The 15,532-nt window shown below is 38.2% G+C and overlaps 1 protein-coding gene across 1 annotated transcript; it reads right to left on the bottom strand.

Moving 5' to 3' along the window:
- Positions 1–2,196: 2,196 nt before the first annotated feature.
- On the bottom strand, positions 2,197–14,803 carry LOC121418175 (pecanex-like protein 4). The gene is made up of 9 exons (XM_041611896.1): positions 14,694–14,803; positions 9,870–10,689; positions 9,197–9,370; positions 7,567–8,135; positions 6,877–6,983; positions 5,937–6,429; positions 4,088–5,381; positions 3,503–3,689; positions 2,197–2,647 (listed from the first exon to the last, which is right to left on the bottom strand). Exons 2-9 carry the CDS (start codon positions 10,556–10,558, stop codon positions 2,396–2,398), a joined length of 3,765 nt encoding a protein of 1,254 aa, XP_041467830.1. The 5' UTR covers positions 10,559–10,689; positions 14,694–14,803; the 3' UTR covers positions 2,197–2,395.
- Positions 14,804–15,532: the final 729 nt, after the last annotated feature.

Here is a 15,532-nt window from a genome sequence, read left to right on the forward strand (position 1 = left end):
TTTTGAAGGGAATTTGGAGTAGATTGCATTTTTGGCCACCTTGAAAAAGAAAGTTGCTTGTCTCTAATAATTCATTTTTGTTGCAGCATATCCCATTAACTTTGAACTATTGCTAAGCTTCATGATAGGAACCTATATGATGCAATGTAACATCAAAATGAACACATTTTACTCCCACATAACATAATATATTTATTTTTGGAAAGGATGGATGTGGTGATTTTTTACCCGATTGCTAAGAAAGCATGAATGCTTGTAAGCAAGCAACCAGAGGACAGACTGCTTAAAGTCCCCTCCGAAGGACCTGGTACTGAGGATTAATGCCTTACCAAAGGGCACTAGCGCACCTAATGGGAATCGAACCCGGGTCACCAGAATACCAACCCCCGCTCTACCGACTGAGCTATCGCGCCTCCTAAGGAAAAGCTTGCTTAGGAAAAACACTATTCCCACAAATCAGTGTACCAAGGAAAGGGGGAAAAAATTACACTACCAACCTGGTCCCCCCCCCACAAATTCTAAAATATTGGGGTAAATTTGCAATCAGCCAACCATATGGCATGATTTCTGAAACCCATGTTTCATCGTACAAGGGATCATCCATTATATTTTTGGTAGAGGATCTCAACATTGTACGTTGGATTCTCAACTAAATGCCTAATCTCGCACACTGTTCACTATAAAAAAAAAGGCCTAAACCTAAAGAAATCTAAAAACAAAATCTATCACTCTTTGATCCAGAAGTACTGAATGTAAAATCCCCTAAGACTCGAGTATCCTTTTTTTCTTATTTATTCAAGTAATAATAAAATGACCCCCCCTGCCAAAAACAACATGTTTCGCTATACAATGAAGAGTGGCAGGATCAAATAATGCATAGAACACATAGCTTTGCATAAGTCCCTCATACAGTTTTTTAACCATATTAAAAAATGTGAATAATTTGTTATTTTCCTCTTATGATAGTATTTTAAATTTCTCCAGAGTTAAATATCATTTTGTGGCCCTTATGGATTCTAGCCTGGAAAAGTTACCAACCATACTCTAAATTAAGTTTCTAAACTTACGCATTAATTTGATTTTAGTATGTAATCTTTACATTAAAATCTGAGGACGGAATAGAAAAAGTAATGGAAATCAAAATGAATATGCCACTACATGTAAGAATGCAATTTCAAAATAATACTACAAATTCAACAAGGTTATGGTTTGTAAGAATTGCACTGATATTTGCACACACTGGAATAGAATACAAAAATATAAAAAAGGAGCCCTTGTTTGTCCAACAAGTTTAGTCATAAGATCTCCTAAAACATTCCCCCCCCCCCCCCCCGATCTCAGCCACAGATAATTCATTACTAATCTTAATTTTTGTGAATTCCCCCCCAAAAAAAAAAATAAATAAATAAAAAATACATAAATGCATGAATCGAGGATTGCAAAGCTACAGTGCATTCCATCAGCCATAAAACATGTTGTACATAAAGAATTAATTACATGGCATACCGGTAAACATAATATAGAAACATTACCATGTCCATTTCACAGTTTCTTTCCCTCTAACATTTAAAAGCTTCCGAGGTTTGCATTAACTAAACACATCAAACAGTGGAAAGTAGTTTATAACAAGGAAATAAAAACATGCATACAAATAGCTCAGTTTACTCTTCACTTTGAGCGACACATTCTTTAAAGAGCAAAATATACCCCAAAAAATGTCCTGATTGTAATTAAGGAACTAAATCTTCACATAAATTTATGTTGTTTCTTGATATACATTATATGAAATACATGATTGTTAAAAATAATTAAACAGCTGAAATGATAACCTCATCAACATTTTATTCTACGATCATTCAAGCATATATCATTAGTCTGACTCCACAATTTTATTATGTGCATTGAACAGTGCTTCAATTATCTAACAAAGCCACTTAAAAAAAAAACACATCTATCATTATTATTTGGAGGCATTGCCAGAAAGCCAGGAAGAGGATCAACTTTCTGGAACAAGGAAAACCACAAAATGAGTTGCAATTTTAAAAAATTAATTTAAATTTATCAAAAAGTGCTCATTTGGAAACTTTGCCCATTCTTCCAAGTTGCATTTGATTTTAATTCCTTCTTGCAACAGACTCAAGGAGTATCTTTTATTTTTTATAGTCTGTAACTTTTATCTCTTCCTTGAGATGATGATGGAGGACTGAAAGTAAATACTGAAAGGCCTACCATGTGGGGACAGAGAGAGGTTCGGAGGCATAGATCGGGTATCCTAGAGGTGGATCTGCAGCTTGGACAGTTGGGTTTCCGAGGAGGTTGGGATGTGCCTGGATGCTGTATCCCTTCGCATAATTGTTGGAAGATCAGAAGAGTTCTAAAGCAAGCAATGAAAGGCCTACCATGTGGGAATAGAGAGGGGCTCTGAGGCATAGATCGGGTATCCTAGGGGTGGATCGGCAGCTTGGACGGTCAGGTTCCTGAGGATGACAGGATGTGCTTGGATGCTGTATCTCTCCTCGTCATCGTTGGTGAAGTAGAAGAGTTCCAAGGAGAGTGAAGACCAAAGTGAACGAACCATCTCAGAGTTGAGCTTTCCAATGTGAACCACTACAGGCTGTCTGGAGAGGACACGTCCATTGTAAGTGTTCTGCAAGGAATGGAAAACTATACAAATTAATGTTCTGGTAGCAGACAGATCTTCATGTCTAATGATATTGAGAGCATTCCATCAACCTCTGCCAACTGAAAAGCTGTCAGATCTGACAATTTTCCTTGATTTTGTTTGGCCGAGCAGCACAGGTGTCCGACTGATACTACAGGTAACTGTCAGATAAAACAGACTTTGTCTGATAAACCAGTAAATTGGGGCACTGAAAATTACAAATGGTGGCACAAAAGTTTCAAGAGACATATTTTTTGTGAGATTTAGTCTTCAGGTGACAGTGATATTATCTGCTATTTGCTATAACAATTCTTAACCAACATCGTTTTGTTTATTTTTACTTTATAATACAAACAATTGTTGGGGAAGTGTGGATTGTTGTGGCCCAGTGGATTAGTCTTCGGACTTTGAAACAGAGGGTCGTGGGTCCAAATCCCAGCCATGGCGTAATTTCCTTCAGCAAGAAATTTATCCACATTGTGCCGCACTTGACCCAGGTGAGGTGAATGGGTACCCGGTAGGATTTATTCCTTGAACGCTTTAGCGCCTATTAATATGACGGCTCAGCTACAGCCCGGGTAATAATATGATACTAAGTATCAAAGCGCAGTTGAGTATATGCATATAAAAACTGCGCTATATAAAAGGACATATTATTATCATTAAGTGCAGTTGAGATGATCTAAAGCCTTCTCACTTCTCAGAATAACAGCTACTTTTCATTCTTGCACTTCCTCTGATGAGTACAAGTTAAAGTGCTTTAAATTGTCTCTACGTGGCGTTGTCGTTGAATACTACCTTACAACAAATAACAAATGAATACAATGGAAGATCACTTACTTCATTGGCATCATAGATGAGTGAGAAGAGCCTTGGTTTATTGTTCTGGACAGCTTCTACCCATTCTGCATCAGTATCTCTTCCCATGTACCACTCGCTCTCATACTCCTGAAGGTATTCAACGATTTCATCAAGGTCTGAGGCTTCACCAAGGACAGTCTGGTCATAAGCCAACTTGAAAGCAAACCTGAAGAATATAAAACAATGAGGCATGGATCCGTGGAGTTTCTGGATCTTATTAACCACTTTGATACATATATTACCCCTCTATCCGGAGCCTCTGTCGGCCTTAAAGTCATGAAGGCCAAAGCGCACTTGATGTCTACTAATGATTAATACAGTAAAATGCACCCTGAAGAGGCACCTGCCCAATGCTGAAATGTGCTACATGCCACCCCAAAAGCTTAAAATTTTCAAAATGCAGTCATGATCAACCCCCTAACAAATGCCTACCAGAATACAAAATACTTTACAACCAAGCACTGTGTACATGAGAGTGAGAAATTGTGGCATATTGCAAGAGATCAAGACTTTGGCAAATACAGTCATGGATTGCAGGACATTCCAAACTTATTTTGTTCTTACCTGTATGCCTGCAACACGATTGCATGGAGTTCTTCATCAGATGTCAGCCACTCCTGGTTCATGGACCACGGGATATCACCTGAATACACCTTGTAGACATGACTAGCTCCGGCCGCTACTGCCGACACTCCTCCCAGTCCAAAGACATTGACGATGCCATAGCAAGCCATGACCAGGTTGGCATACATGGTAGTCAGGGCTTCATCTGATGATATCTCTGCTGCAGTGTCCCCAGGAGACTTGTTGGACTCGATCCCAAGCTGAGCGATGACATGCTTGTACCATTCAAGTGGGAACTTCTGCAGGAGAGGGGCTAGGAGGCTCTGGTCGAGGGGGATCTCCCGCCATTTGAGGGGTAAGCTTAACTTGGACGAGTGAGGAGACGAGAACTGAGCAGATGTGTTCAGATTTATCTTTCTTTGGGCGAAAGGACTGTTCTTGGTTGCAAGGGTTGTCTTCTTAGGAGCATGGATGTCCACTGCAGGCAAACCAAATTCAAATTCATTCAGAAGATCATCGACTCCATCCACTTCATCATCTGAAATGTCTGAGATTGCACCAGGGAGGCCAGCAGGTTCCTTGAGTACCTGAGCTTCCTTCTTATTTGCACTTGAATTTAATTTGGGTTTGGCGTTCATTACTTCGAGCTCTAGGGGATCATCATCCCAACTATCAAGGCTATGCCAAGAACCTACTAAAGACTTCCTCTTTGTCTGACCATGCTTATTGGCCTGACTGCTCATAGGTTTAGACTGTATTGACTCAGCTCGTCCACTGTCTTCACTGACACTGACGATTCTATTCGTCTGCACAAGTCTTGTTCTACTACTTACGCTTCCTCTTCCATTAATATTACCCGCATTGAAATCTGAATTAGTTGATGAGGGAGTGGGTAGGTCTTTTCTTTTGGCACAGTTATGTCTCACCAGCAGCCACACAAGGGTTTTGATAAAACAAGAATCAACCATCTCTAAAGTGTACGGGGAGTCTATGATGCCAGTCAAAACATTTCTAGCATCTGAGTAGGTGTCCACAGGCTGCGCATCCACTGGAGTCAAGGTGTGCAAGGGGTACTGGTTGAGGGAACACACTGGGAACTTCTCCTTCGGATGAGAGAAAGCTGCCTCAAAGATGTCGTCCAGACGGGCTGCCTCCACTGTGTGGCATGAGGTCTCCTGCAGCTCCATTCCCTTCAGACTGACGGTCATGAAGCCATAACCACATTCTAAGACCTGAAGCCACGCCATGCGATCCTGAAACCGCAGTAGGAGGAATGATCCTGGTGAGATCTCACCTGAAAGAAAATTTGGAAATATGTAAATTATTCAGGAAGTATCCATGGTTGGTGGTGTATATTTCCCTCACTCTTGCAAAGTATAGTCCTTAACCATTACAAGGAATGAAATGAAGTTTACAAACGCTCACCAGGAATCGTATAAGGGATAACATGATTGAGTGTAGATTTCTAATAACGACAACATTAATAACTTCATGATAAATCAAAATTCATATTTGGCTAATCATTAATGCCTGGTAATGGGCTCATGGTTGAGTGCCATATGATGTCAATATGGTGTAAATGATCTTTTACAAAATGTAATATACCTAGTGCTAGTATTGTGTGGCAGGGTGACTCCAATGATGTCAAAGGGTCTAAGGCGATTGAAACTGGGATATTGTAGAAACCCCAAAATGGGTTAAATATTCAATGTTTTTTTAAACTGCTGGGCCTCCCAACTGTTTTGAGAACTTTTGACAGATGATTTGTTTTATATGTATCAACAAACTGATGCTCCTTTTAAGAGAGAAACATTGCTTCATCATCAGAGGCCCCTACAAGAAAACCTACCCAAACTGCCTGTGGCCACTGCTCTCCTGAGTACTCCTCTAAGGCTTCTCTCCAGCTGCTTGTAATATACAGTATCTGCACAGACATTGGCAGCTGCACCAACCGCTCCAGGCCATGACCTGAGTGGTCTTGGGAACCCAATGAGCAAGATCGGCAGGGTGAAGAGGGGTAATACAGGGGCCGACAGGATACTGGAAGCCATTATGGTTGCCAAGACAATTGGAAAGAGAATGATGGAGATGACGATAAGCGGGAGGGACGACTTCCTCCGTTGCTTCTCGATGGTGTAGGACGTGATGAGGATGGTCAGGTAACAGTAGACCTTGTGCAGGCTTTGACAGATCCAAGAGTGTAGAAAACCAATTAGGATCAGCTGAAGACCAAAGTCGGTAGGCCACCAGGAAACATAAGTCAGTCCACCGTACAGACGCAGCTCAAGCAGTACGTGAAGGATAGACACATCTAATAAAGAACTCCTTGTATGCTGCCATATCTGAAATGAGAATAAGATCATATTATCCATTTTTCTACAAAAAGAAGACAGTGTCTGCTTCTTGGGTTTTGAAACTGAAGTCAAGAGAACATGTTTCTACTAAAAATATCCCAAATTAGAATCAATTTATAGAATGACAAACATAAATACAAATACTCATTTGTTAAAGGCACATTACCATATCATTTACTATTTCTGTGTGTTTATTGAAAGGAATGGCTGATCGGAATAACAATGACATTAGGACAATGCTGTGAAAGAACTGAGTAATTACCATACACTAACACTATTCTACTTACTATTACTAACCATTTTAAATGAAAAATAAAAAAGTGAATGCAGTTTAAGAAAAAAAAGAGAAAACCCCACACAATTTGAGAGTTAATAATGATATTTGGTTTTACAAGCATGAAAATGTACTTGCAAATGCAAAGGTGAATTACATACCCTGCGTAATGAATAAACAGCTCCAACTGCAAACCAGAAAGATGGTATTGAAAGCCCAGTATAGACCAATATGAGTCCAAGATATGCTTCCATGATGAAAGGACAAACTATATGAAAATTTTTTAAAGAAAACATTGAATTAAAAATTAATCTAACATGAATATACTGATTTAATTGATTAATCTACTGAATAATCAAATTAAAATATGAACTTTCAGATACCTATTGTGTACCATCTGAATTGGAATGATAGATACCCATTGGAGAATGGATGGATAAATAAATAAAAAAGCTGAAGAGAAATATGTCATAATGTACATGAGATATATTACTGGAAATAGATCCTTTAACCAGTATATTTTCTCATGAATGGTTTTCTCCTATTACTCTCTTATCTGGAATATCACTCATACAGACTCTTTCTGGTTCTCTTATAAAAAGATAAACCTGACTGGACTATAAATACCCCATTATATCTTCATACAGCAGAATATATATATTAAACCAATTTGGAAAGGCCAATTTACCTTTGAACAAAATTAAATCTATTTCATACCAATCAAATGGTGCCATATATTCTACCTTTTCATGTCTAACATCACTATCACAGCAATTCACAATATATGAGCAAAATCAGTATGGAATACCCCTGTGATATCACCATGGAAAACACTATTCCTTGAAACTTACTCAAATCAACTAGGAATCTCTTTATCAAGCCAAGTCTGTACAGCTTTCTTTTCCTGCTGCTGTATTTCTGTGTGCTGGTGATCGAGTCTGGGTAGAGTTTGTTTCTAAGCATTCCCCAAAATATGAACACTTGCTGGCAGCTGCCCATGATCTTAACAAGCATCATTAATGATATGACAGCATAGCCAAGACCTCTGACAACAGAAGGCGCTACTGAGGAACTGAAATGCACGCAGACTCCTGAGACAGCTCCTACGACTGACACCATACAGGTGTTGATTAGTAGTTCTCGCCATCCAAACCTCCATCCCAGCCCTGTGTCATTTACTTTGGTGTCGGCTTCATGAGCATCTTGTTCAGGACTGGTTTTCTTCTTATGTGATGGGCTGTGATTGGTTGGTTTTTGGAAACATCGCTTCATGAAAGCCATTACCTGATTGGCCAGGATACTGAGGTCGAGGGATAGAATGTATCCTAGGCATGCAGAGAAGACGATAATTGCAAGAGGGGTCGGGATGAAATTAGCAATCACGGAGATGATGACAGAGATCACGAACATGAGGCAGCACCTGTGAACAAGAAAACAAAACAAATACAATCAAAACACAATTGGCCCATATTCTAAAGTCAGGTTTAACATAAACCATGGTCTACGTCTGTGCTAAAATTATGGGGAGCCGAAAACTCTAACATTCTGTATATTGTATATTTCTTATGTTTACTATTTTGTTTCCTTTTGCTTTAATAATGAGAAACACTTCAAAATACTCCAGATATCATTCCCAGACAATTTGGGTGTCATATGAGTAAATGAATTGGATGTATGCTGCTAGGAATTTGTGCCCCAATTGGCTCTCCATAGTTGAACCAAAAATTTAAACCAGGGTTTAATTCAAACCCGAGATCAGAATACGAGCCAATAACAATATGAAGCTAAAATCATGTGCAACACAAATAAGCCTACAAACACATAAGACGTGAGACAAGACTATTACAAAGATTATAAGCAAAATAAATGAACTAGCATCAGAACATACATCGATAGATTACTATGTATTTCTTTTTTTCTCTCTTTTGATATTGAAAGAAATATATGCTACTAAGATTCGAGTAACAAACAATTAAAACAGTCTCTTTTTTTCTAACAGTCACTAAATTAAAGACAGATATATTACCAAAAATGGTTCAAATACTTAATAAGCAAACTGTAATCTTCCAGAGCTTCAAAAGTTGGAGATTATTAGAGCAAGATAGATGATGCAAACAACCTATATATGATTCCGCATTTAAAATGCTTGTCCAATTTCACAGGCAGCAAGGTTCTGTTTCATGCGTCTCATCTAAGAAACATAATAAAAAATCCTTAAACAAAATTTGCCATCAGCCAATCAAATATCCATTATATCATTAGCTTTGATGATATCTCATGACTATTCCTTATTAAAAATTCCTGAAATGAAAGAGAACCCAGAGTCGTGTTTTAAACAAAGCATTTAATAAATTCTGAAATTGAATGACAAAGTTCCTCTCTGCATATCCAATGACTTGATTACAGTAGCTTATAACCTGCCACTGATTACATCTGAATTGTGAAATAGGTAGGAGCAAAAAATTCAGAATGAATATTTACCTGAGGTCTCCAGCCATGGGTGATCCACCAAGGAAATGGACAAGGGTCTGCTCCATGAGCCATAGAACAAGAGCATCAATGGGAGGCAAGATACCCAAACACCATAGCACAGGTAGAAAGATGAAGACAACGTGGAGAATTTGGTTGGACAAGAGGAGTGCAGATGGGTCAAAGCTGACAGTAAACATAGAAAAGGATGACATACTAGTCAATAAACAGAAATCATCCATCCTCTCAAAATATCACTGCTTCAGCCATTTCTGTAAAATGAATCTATTATTTAAAGCATTCTCTGAAATTGGATCCATGCCTTAGAAAAACATTTGAAATATTTCCATTGATAGTTACCATCAATAAATATGGCCTCGTTTGAATTATTATGAAGGCACCACATAGAAAAACTCAAATAGAACCAACAAAAAAAAGAGAAAATGGTATTCAGTTTGTCTAAAATATAAATTGGTGTCTATCTTATATGTTGAAATGTACAGGTGATACTGCTTGCAGTATGTTGAATCTTTTGAAAACATATAGGCTTATGTTCAAAATAGGATAAATATCACCTAGAAGAGGTCGATAACACAATTTTTCTTTGCCTAATCTGTTCTGGAAAATTCAACTCTGGATATTTTACAATGACAATTGTTTTGAAAAAAATCAACAAAGAACCTACCTCCAAGCAAGATGAACAAACAAGCAGATAAGGACATAGCAAGGTCTCAACAGTGGAAGCAATTCCAGGGTATCAATAGCTCTAAATGATGCAGGTTCCGGAGGTGACCCTGTGCTCAAAGGATACTGTGCTATGCAGATTGTTAACCATCCAAATATGAAGAGCACAACCGTGGCTCCAACATTATTGAAAAGGGGATTCAGAACAGAAGGCAGAAGATACCAGAATCCCAGCCCGCCCATCAACCCTGATACCAGTGCATGCAGGAGTATGTTGATCTTCCATCGCTTCAGAGGCACAACGTACTGAAATGTCTCGTACCCACAGCAGGAATCAAACTCAACTTCGTCTTCTTCAGCAAGGACGTTGGTGTTCTGAAAAGCGGCCACCGTGTCTGCCCTTCGCTGGACGATCAGGCTAATCAGCTGTGCAGCTAGCACGTATATCACCATGGAGCCCCCGTAGACATAGTAAGCGATGTAAGCCTCCAGGACATTAAACTCCACCAGGATGGTGAACAAGCCTCCCAGGAGCCATGGCAGGAGGAATAGTGTGACTTGGTTGATGTAGACATAGGCTGGTGCAGAGAAACCAAGCTTGAGCTTGGGACCACCAAGAAGGGTTTGTGGGAACCTCTTCCAGAAGAAATCCTGCTTGTATTCATTGAGAAGTGGTACTTCTTGACCCATGGTGTGATATCTCTGCCCTCTACAGCTTACAGCTTAATACAAGATACTTCAGTTGCCATGGTGTTATTTTTTTTCTTGCAGACTCGTCCATTCCAGTCCCTGAAGAGGGTGCATTCTCTTAAAAGCCTGATCTGTATTAAACCAAACAAAGTGAACCAAGCTATAAGAGTATGGTAATTAAAAAGTGAAGAAGTGACAATAAGTTCAATCTTTGGTTATTGAGAAACACAGCTCCTTGCATGTTATACTGGCATCACTCGTGAATCCAGGGGGAACAAAGCCCCCCCCCCCCCCCTTGAGACGCATAATTTAAATTTGTAATGTAAAATGGCGAACTTGTTAAAACAGAAGAAACAGAAATGTTCTTATTCTTTGTTGAAAATTTTTTTTTTGCTTGTCAAATTTCTCCTTGGGAAAATGTGCCCACCCCCTCTGGAAAATCCTGGATCCGCCCTTGACCGGAATACTGATATGAGGGTCTACTTCTGAAATAAAAAGATGCAGGTCTTGCTGCACCTGATTTCAGGAGATTTTATCAAATAGAAAAATTATCCACACAAGCACACTGCCATTTTTCAATCACTAACATCTTTTGTTACTGGAGGATAAAACAAATCATTAGGAGACCTTAACCTACATGAATGATCAAAATCTTCAAGCCGACATCAATCGAGTGCGCTAGTCAATGTAAATATATCACGTAATGACTAACAAGATTATCGGAAGACAGCAAGTGTGAAGAAGAGACGGTGAACTGGGGGAGAATTGAGGTCACTGAATCTATTTTTGGCACTCTCAATAGCCGTCCATGTCCCCATAAACAAGGACAATCTAATTCTACCAAGACATGATTTGTCTTGGTTTACGGTGAGGACATCCTTGTTTTCTGGGAGTTGGACAATCCCAATTTTGGGACAGGTGCCTCTGCTCGGACGTTGTTTGCTTAAGTCTAACTCTTAGTCAAGTCAATTGTGCATAAAATCACAAGCATGTTGTAATCAAGATGAGAACTAGCAGCAGCTAGACCAAAGGCTTCGGTCTCTGTTATGTTGGCTGTAACACTGAACTCTGTTGGCTCCACTCACCAAATACAGAGACCAAAGTTCTAGCTCGATCTGTACAGGGACTCAATGGCCATATGTTTATATATTAAGTTCGGATAAAACAGGGAAGTGAAGTACATGTAAGTCACTGTTTTTTACTCTTTTAAGTTTATTTTCCCCCATTTTGGTACATTTCAGGCCAAAACGGAATAATAATCTTTATTTTGGTACAGTTTTATGAAATAAAGACAAAAATCTATGAGCCCCGTCGGGGTGATTTTGCATTAACCCCCTAATGGTGGCTGCATGATAGTAAGCAGTCTATTTTACGAGAAATTTAAAAAAAATTAAATGTTAAAAAACTCTGCATGATTGTGATCAAAGTCCCTGGTGACTCGGATCCACAACAATTTTTCACAACGTAAAACATGTCCTACCTGTCTCTACGAACCTCGCAGTCGCAATACATTTATGTCACATGTCTCTTTTAAGTCTCTACTTTATTGGCGTTGGGTGTACTAAATAAATCAGAATTGCATCTACTTCTTTTTCAGTCTCTATTGCTTTATTTCGTCAACTAGTAGGCCTACTTTTATGGTAAATAAATCAGGATTGTCTCATGTTTATCTGACAATTAAAATTTTGCTTTATTTCGTCTATAACGTTTTTACTTACTAATCTTCGAAATTTCATCAAGCCCTATCCCTCTTCAGTCTCTAGTATCGTCAATTCCTAATTTACTAACTAAGTCAGAATTGCATCTACTTCTTTTTCAGTCCTTAGTGCTTTATTTCGTTGTCTACTTGTTATACTAAATAAATCTCTTTTCCATATCTGTTTCTCACAATTATGCTTTATGTCATCACGTTTTTACTAAATAAATCAAATTGCATCTCCCTCTTAACAGTCTCCATTGCTTTATTTCGTCAGGTAAAAAGAATTTATAATTACTCGTCGTGATCCAAGTCTCCCTTGATCCGAATTAAATCACTGTGTCACTTTTAGACAGTTTCCTATTTTTGATAATATGAATACCAGTATTAGTATTAGAATCAATAGAATTACATTAAAGCACTATAAAACTACTTTTCATGATCCAAGTCCCCCCTCTAAAACAAAACGACAATTAACCCGTTGATATTCATCTACCTCTCATTTCCCTCTTCTTCAAAACCACTCGGCCACTTTTAGACAGTTTCCTAGAGATGATAAATGAATATTTTTTATAACCAGAATCATTAAAATTAATGAAAATCACATTAAAAAACTATTTAACTGTCTAATTACTCCTCGTGATCCTAGTCCCCTCACCATGTTAAAAATGTCAAATTTCACATAGGAGCTAGGGGACTTGGATAACGAAGAGTATTATTAGTCGTGATCCAAGAACCCTCTCCTAAACAAAAAAAAATGGCAATTAACCCATTGATATTCACCTATCCCTCATTTCCCTCCTCTTCAAAACCAATCTGCCACTTTAAGACAGTTTCCTAGAGATAGTAAACAAATATTTTTTATAATAAGAATCATTAAAATCAATGAAAGTCATATCAATAACACTTTTTAACTCTCTAATTATATGTACCGGTACTCCTCGTAATCCGAGTCCCCTTCCTGTGTTGAGACTGACAACAATTATACTGATAGTAATTATAATTGTAGCAATTATTGCGACAATTATATTGATTAGACATCAATAATAATCATTATTCATAAGAATAATTATAATAATTATAAGCCTTGTAATTATTGAAACAATAATTATTATAAAATAATCATAATAACAATTATAATATTAATGATAGTAATTATATTTGTAATAATTATTGGGACAATAATAATAGTAATGAGACAATAATTATTATTATGATAATAATAACTAATATTATTATGATTATAATCATAATTTTGACAACAATAATAAACAATGAGACAACAATATTATTATTGAGACTATGATAACAATTTGAGATAATAAATAGGCAATTGAAATCAATCTGTTAATTTTTTTTGTCTAAAATTATGAGATTATCATTTTAGTTCTCTTTCTTTGATTTTGAATTATATTCATTAAAAGTTTAATTTCTAATGTTCAAGCAAAAGAAGTCCATATATATCAAGTCATGTTTACCCTGTGCACAAACCTACCACAGGACAATTACCCCCGAAATAGGGTTAGGTGAAGATATTTTGATAGGGGTGCAGTGTACATGCAGTTGTGTCCAGGGGGGGGGGGTAATTGTCGGGGGGGTAATTGTCTGGAGGCAGGGGTGGTAAGATCCGGGGGGGGGGGGGTGTAATCGTCCAGGAGCAGTCAAAATCATTGCAAAAAAAGCTTTCAAAAGATTTAAATAAAGAACTTGTACATTCCCCATAAGCTATGTATTATGAATGTGCCATGCCCAAAACAAATCAATAAGATAACGCAATCGGCTTACTCTTAGTTTGTCCACAAAACTAAAAAGCTGTTTTTTTATATCACAAACTGACAAAGATGACAATAACTTGTTGAGTGACTTCTAGTTCTAGAAGTCAGAATTTGAAAATTCAGTTTTGTGAATCGTAGATATTGAGCCTCATTGGGCATTATCGTGATATAGGGAACCACCGTTCACTTCATACAGCAGCACTTTATTCAGTCACACGCACGGTTCCCTATTTCCACCTCCATTCACTTTGTACACAAGTGCGCGTACACAAATCTACGAGTGGTTCCCAAAACCACGATTTGGCCCCTCATTGTGAGCACAAAAAACATGCTGGAACAGCCTTTCCTAATTTTCACCTGAAGACGTGAAGTGCCTAAGAACCAGTTTAATACTTTAAGTTTGCGACAAACGACGATGTCGATGTTGGGTGCGCAGCATTGGCATCGAGCGCGAGCGGCGGTAAGCTCGATGCGGTTGCCCAGGACCTTACTGCGCCCGAGCTGCCCCGTAAAGTAACAGCGTCAATCGTATCCAAGACGGGCGCACCCGTTCCTTTCTCAGTCTCTCTGATCACTCCTCAAACATGCACATTCATACCCCCATTTAGGAAACCTTAGAACAATCAATCACTTTAATTTAAAAAAAAGAAAGCTGTGTACTTACTATCTATCATCAACTAGTATGAAATTAATGTATTCACACGTACAGTGCTCTTGATTTACTTGAATTTTTAGCAGAAATCTCTGACTACGTCGACGACGACGTTAAATGCATAGGAATGTGAACACAAGAGGGCGTGGTTGCACAATGGCTCGAGAATAGAACTCCATGATCAAAGACACTCAGCTCAGGGGCGGATCCAGGATTTTCCAGGGGGGGGGGGGGGATTTGACAATATTTGAGATAAGGATATTTCATACCCGAAAAAATTTGACAAGCAAAAAAAATTTCAAAACAGGGGTCACACCTCTGTTTCAATGGCATTTTTACATTAAAAATATGATTTTGCTTCTCAAAGGGGGGGGGGGGCACGTGCCTGGATCAGCGCCTGAAGACACTACTGCACTCACTGGAAAAGAGCTCATAGACCCTTTTTCACAATTAAGTTTTCTTTTTGAAGTTTTTTTTAGGAGTGTTATCTCTAATTCACTGGCCCAGAGAGAAAGATGTTGCGCGCTCTATCAACCATCAGCTGGTATCAAATACGGTTTATGCCGGGTTTATTATGGGGTCACTCATTAAGACTCTCTGCAATCCTGATGGCGGAAAGCTTCTGAGAAATATCTGATACTTGATTTATTGATCGTTTATTGGCCACTCTTATAAAAATATTGACATAATTATTACAATGTACTGCACGTGTATATACAAATAAGGGCTGTTCGTTTACAATATATTGATAATGGAAAAAGAGAACCTTTGGAAAAGCCTCAGCTTTGCAAAACAAAAGTTTCCATCACGAAAAATTTATAATTCAAAATTGATTATATTAGAATATAGTA

The sequence above is a fragment of the Lytechinus variegatus genome, chromosome 7, assembly GCF_018143015.1.
Source record: "Lytechinus variegatus isolate NC3 chromosome 7, Lvar_3.0, whole genome shotgun sequence".
Lineage (NCBI taxonomy): Eukaryota > Metazoa > Echinodermata > Echinoidea > Temnopleuroida > Toxopneustidae > Lytechinus > Lytechinus variegatus.

Bases quoted from the DNA above. Each gene is read 5' to 3' on its own strand.
- LOC121418175 (XM_041611896.1), bottom strand. From the start codon at position 10,558: ATGGGTCAAGAAGTACCACTTCTCAATGAATACAAGCAGGATTTCTTC. The intron at 6,984-7,566 runs GTAAGTTTCAAG...ATTTTCATATAG, and splicing joins GAGATTCCTAGTTGATTTGA to TTTGTCCTTTCATCATGGAA. The intron at 5,382-5,936 runs GTAGGTTTTCTT...ATTTTCTTTCAG, and splicing joins AGTGGCCACAGGCAGTTTGG to GTGAGATCTCACCAGGATCA.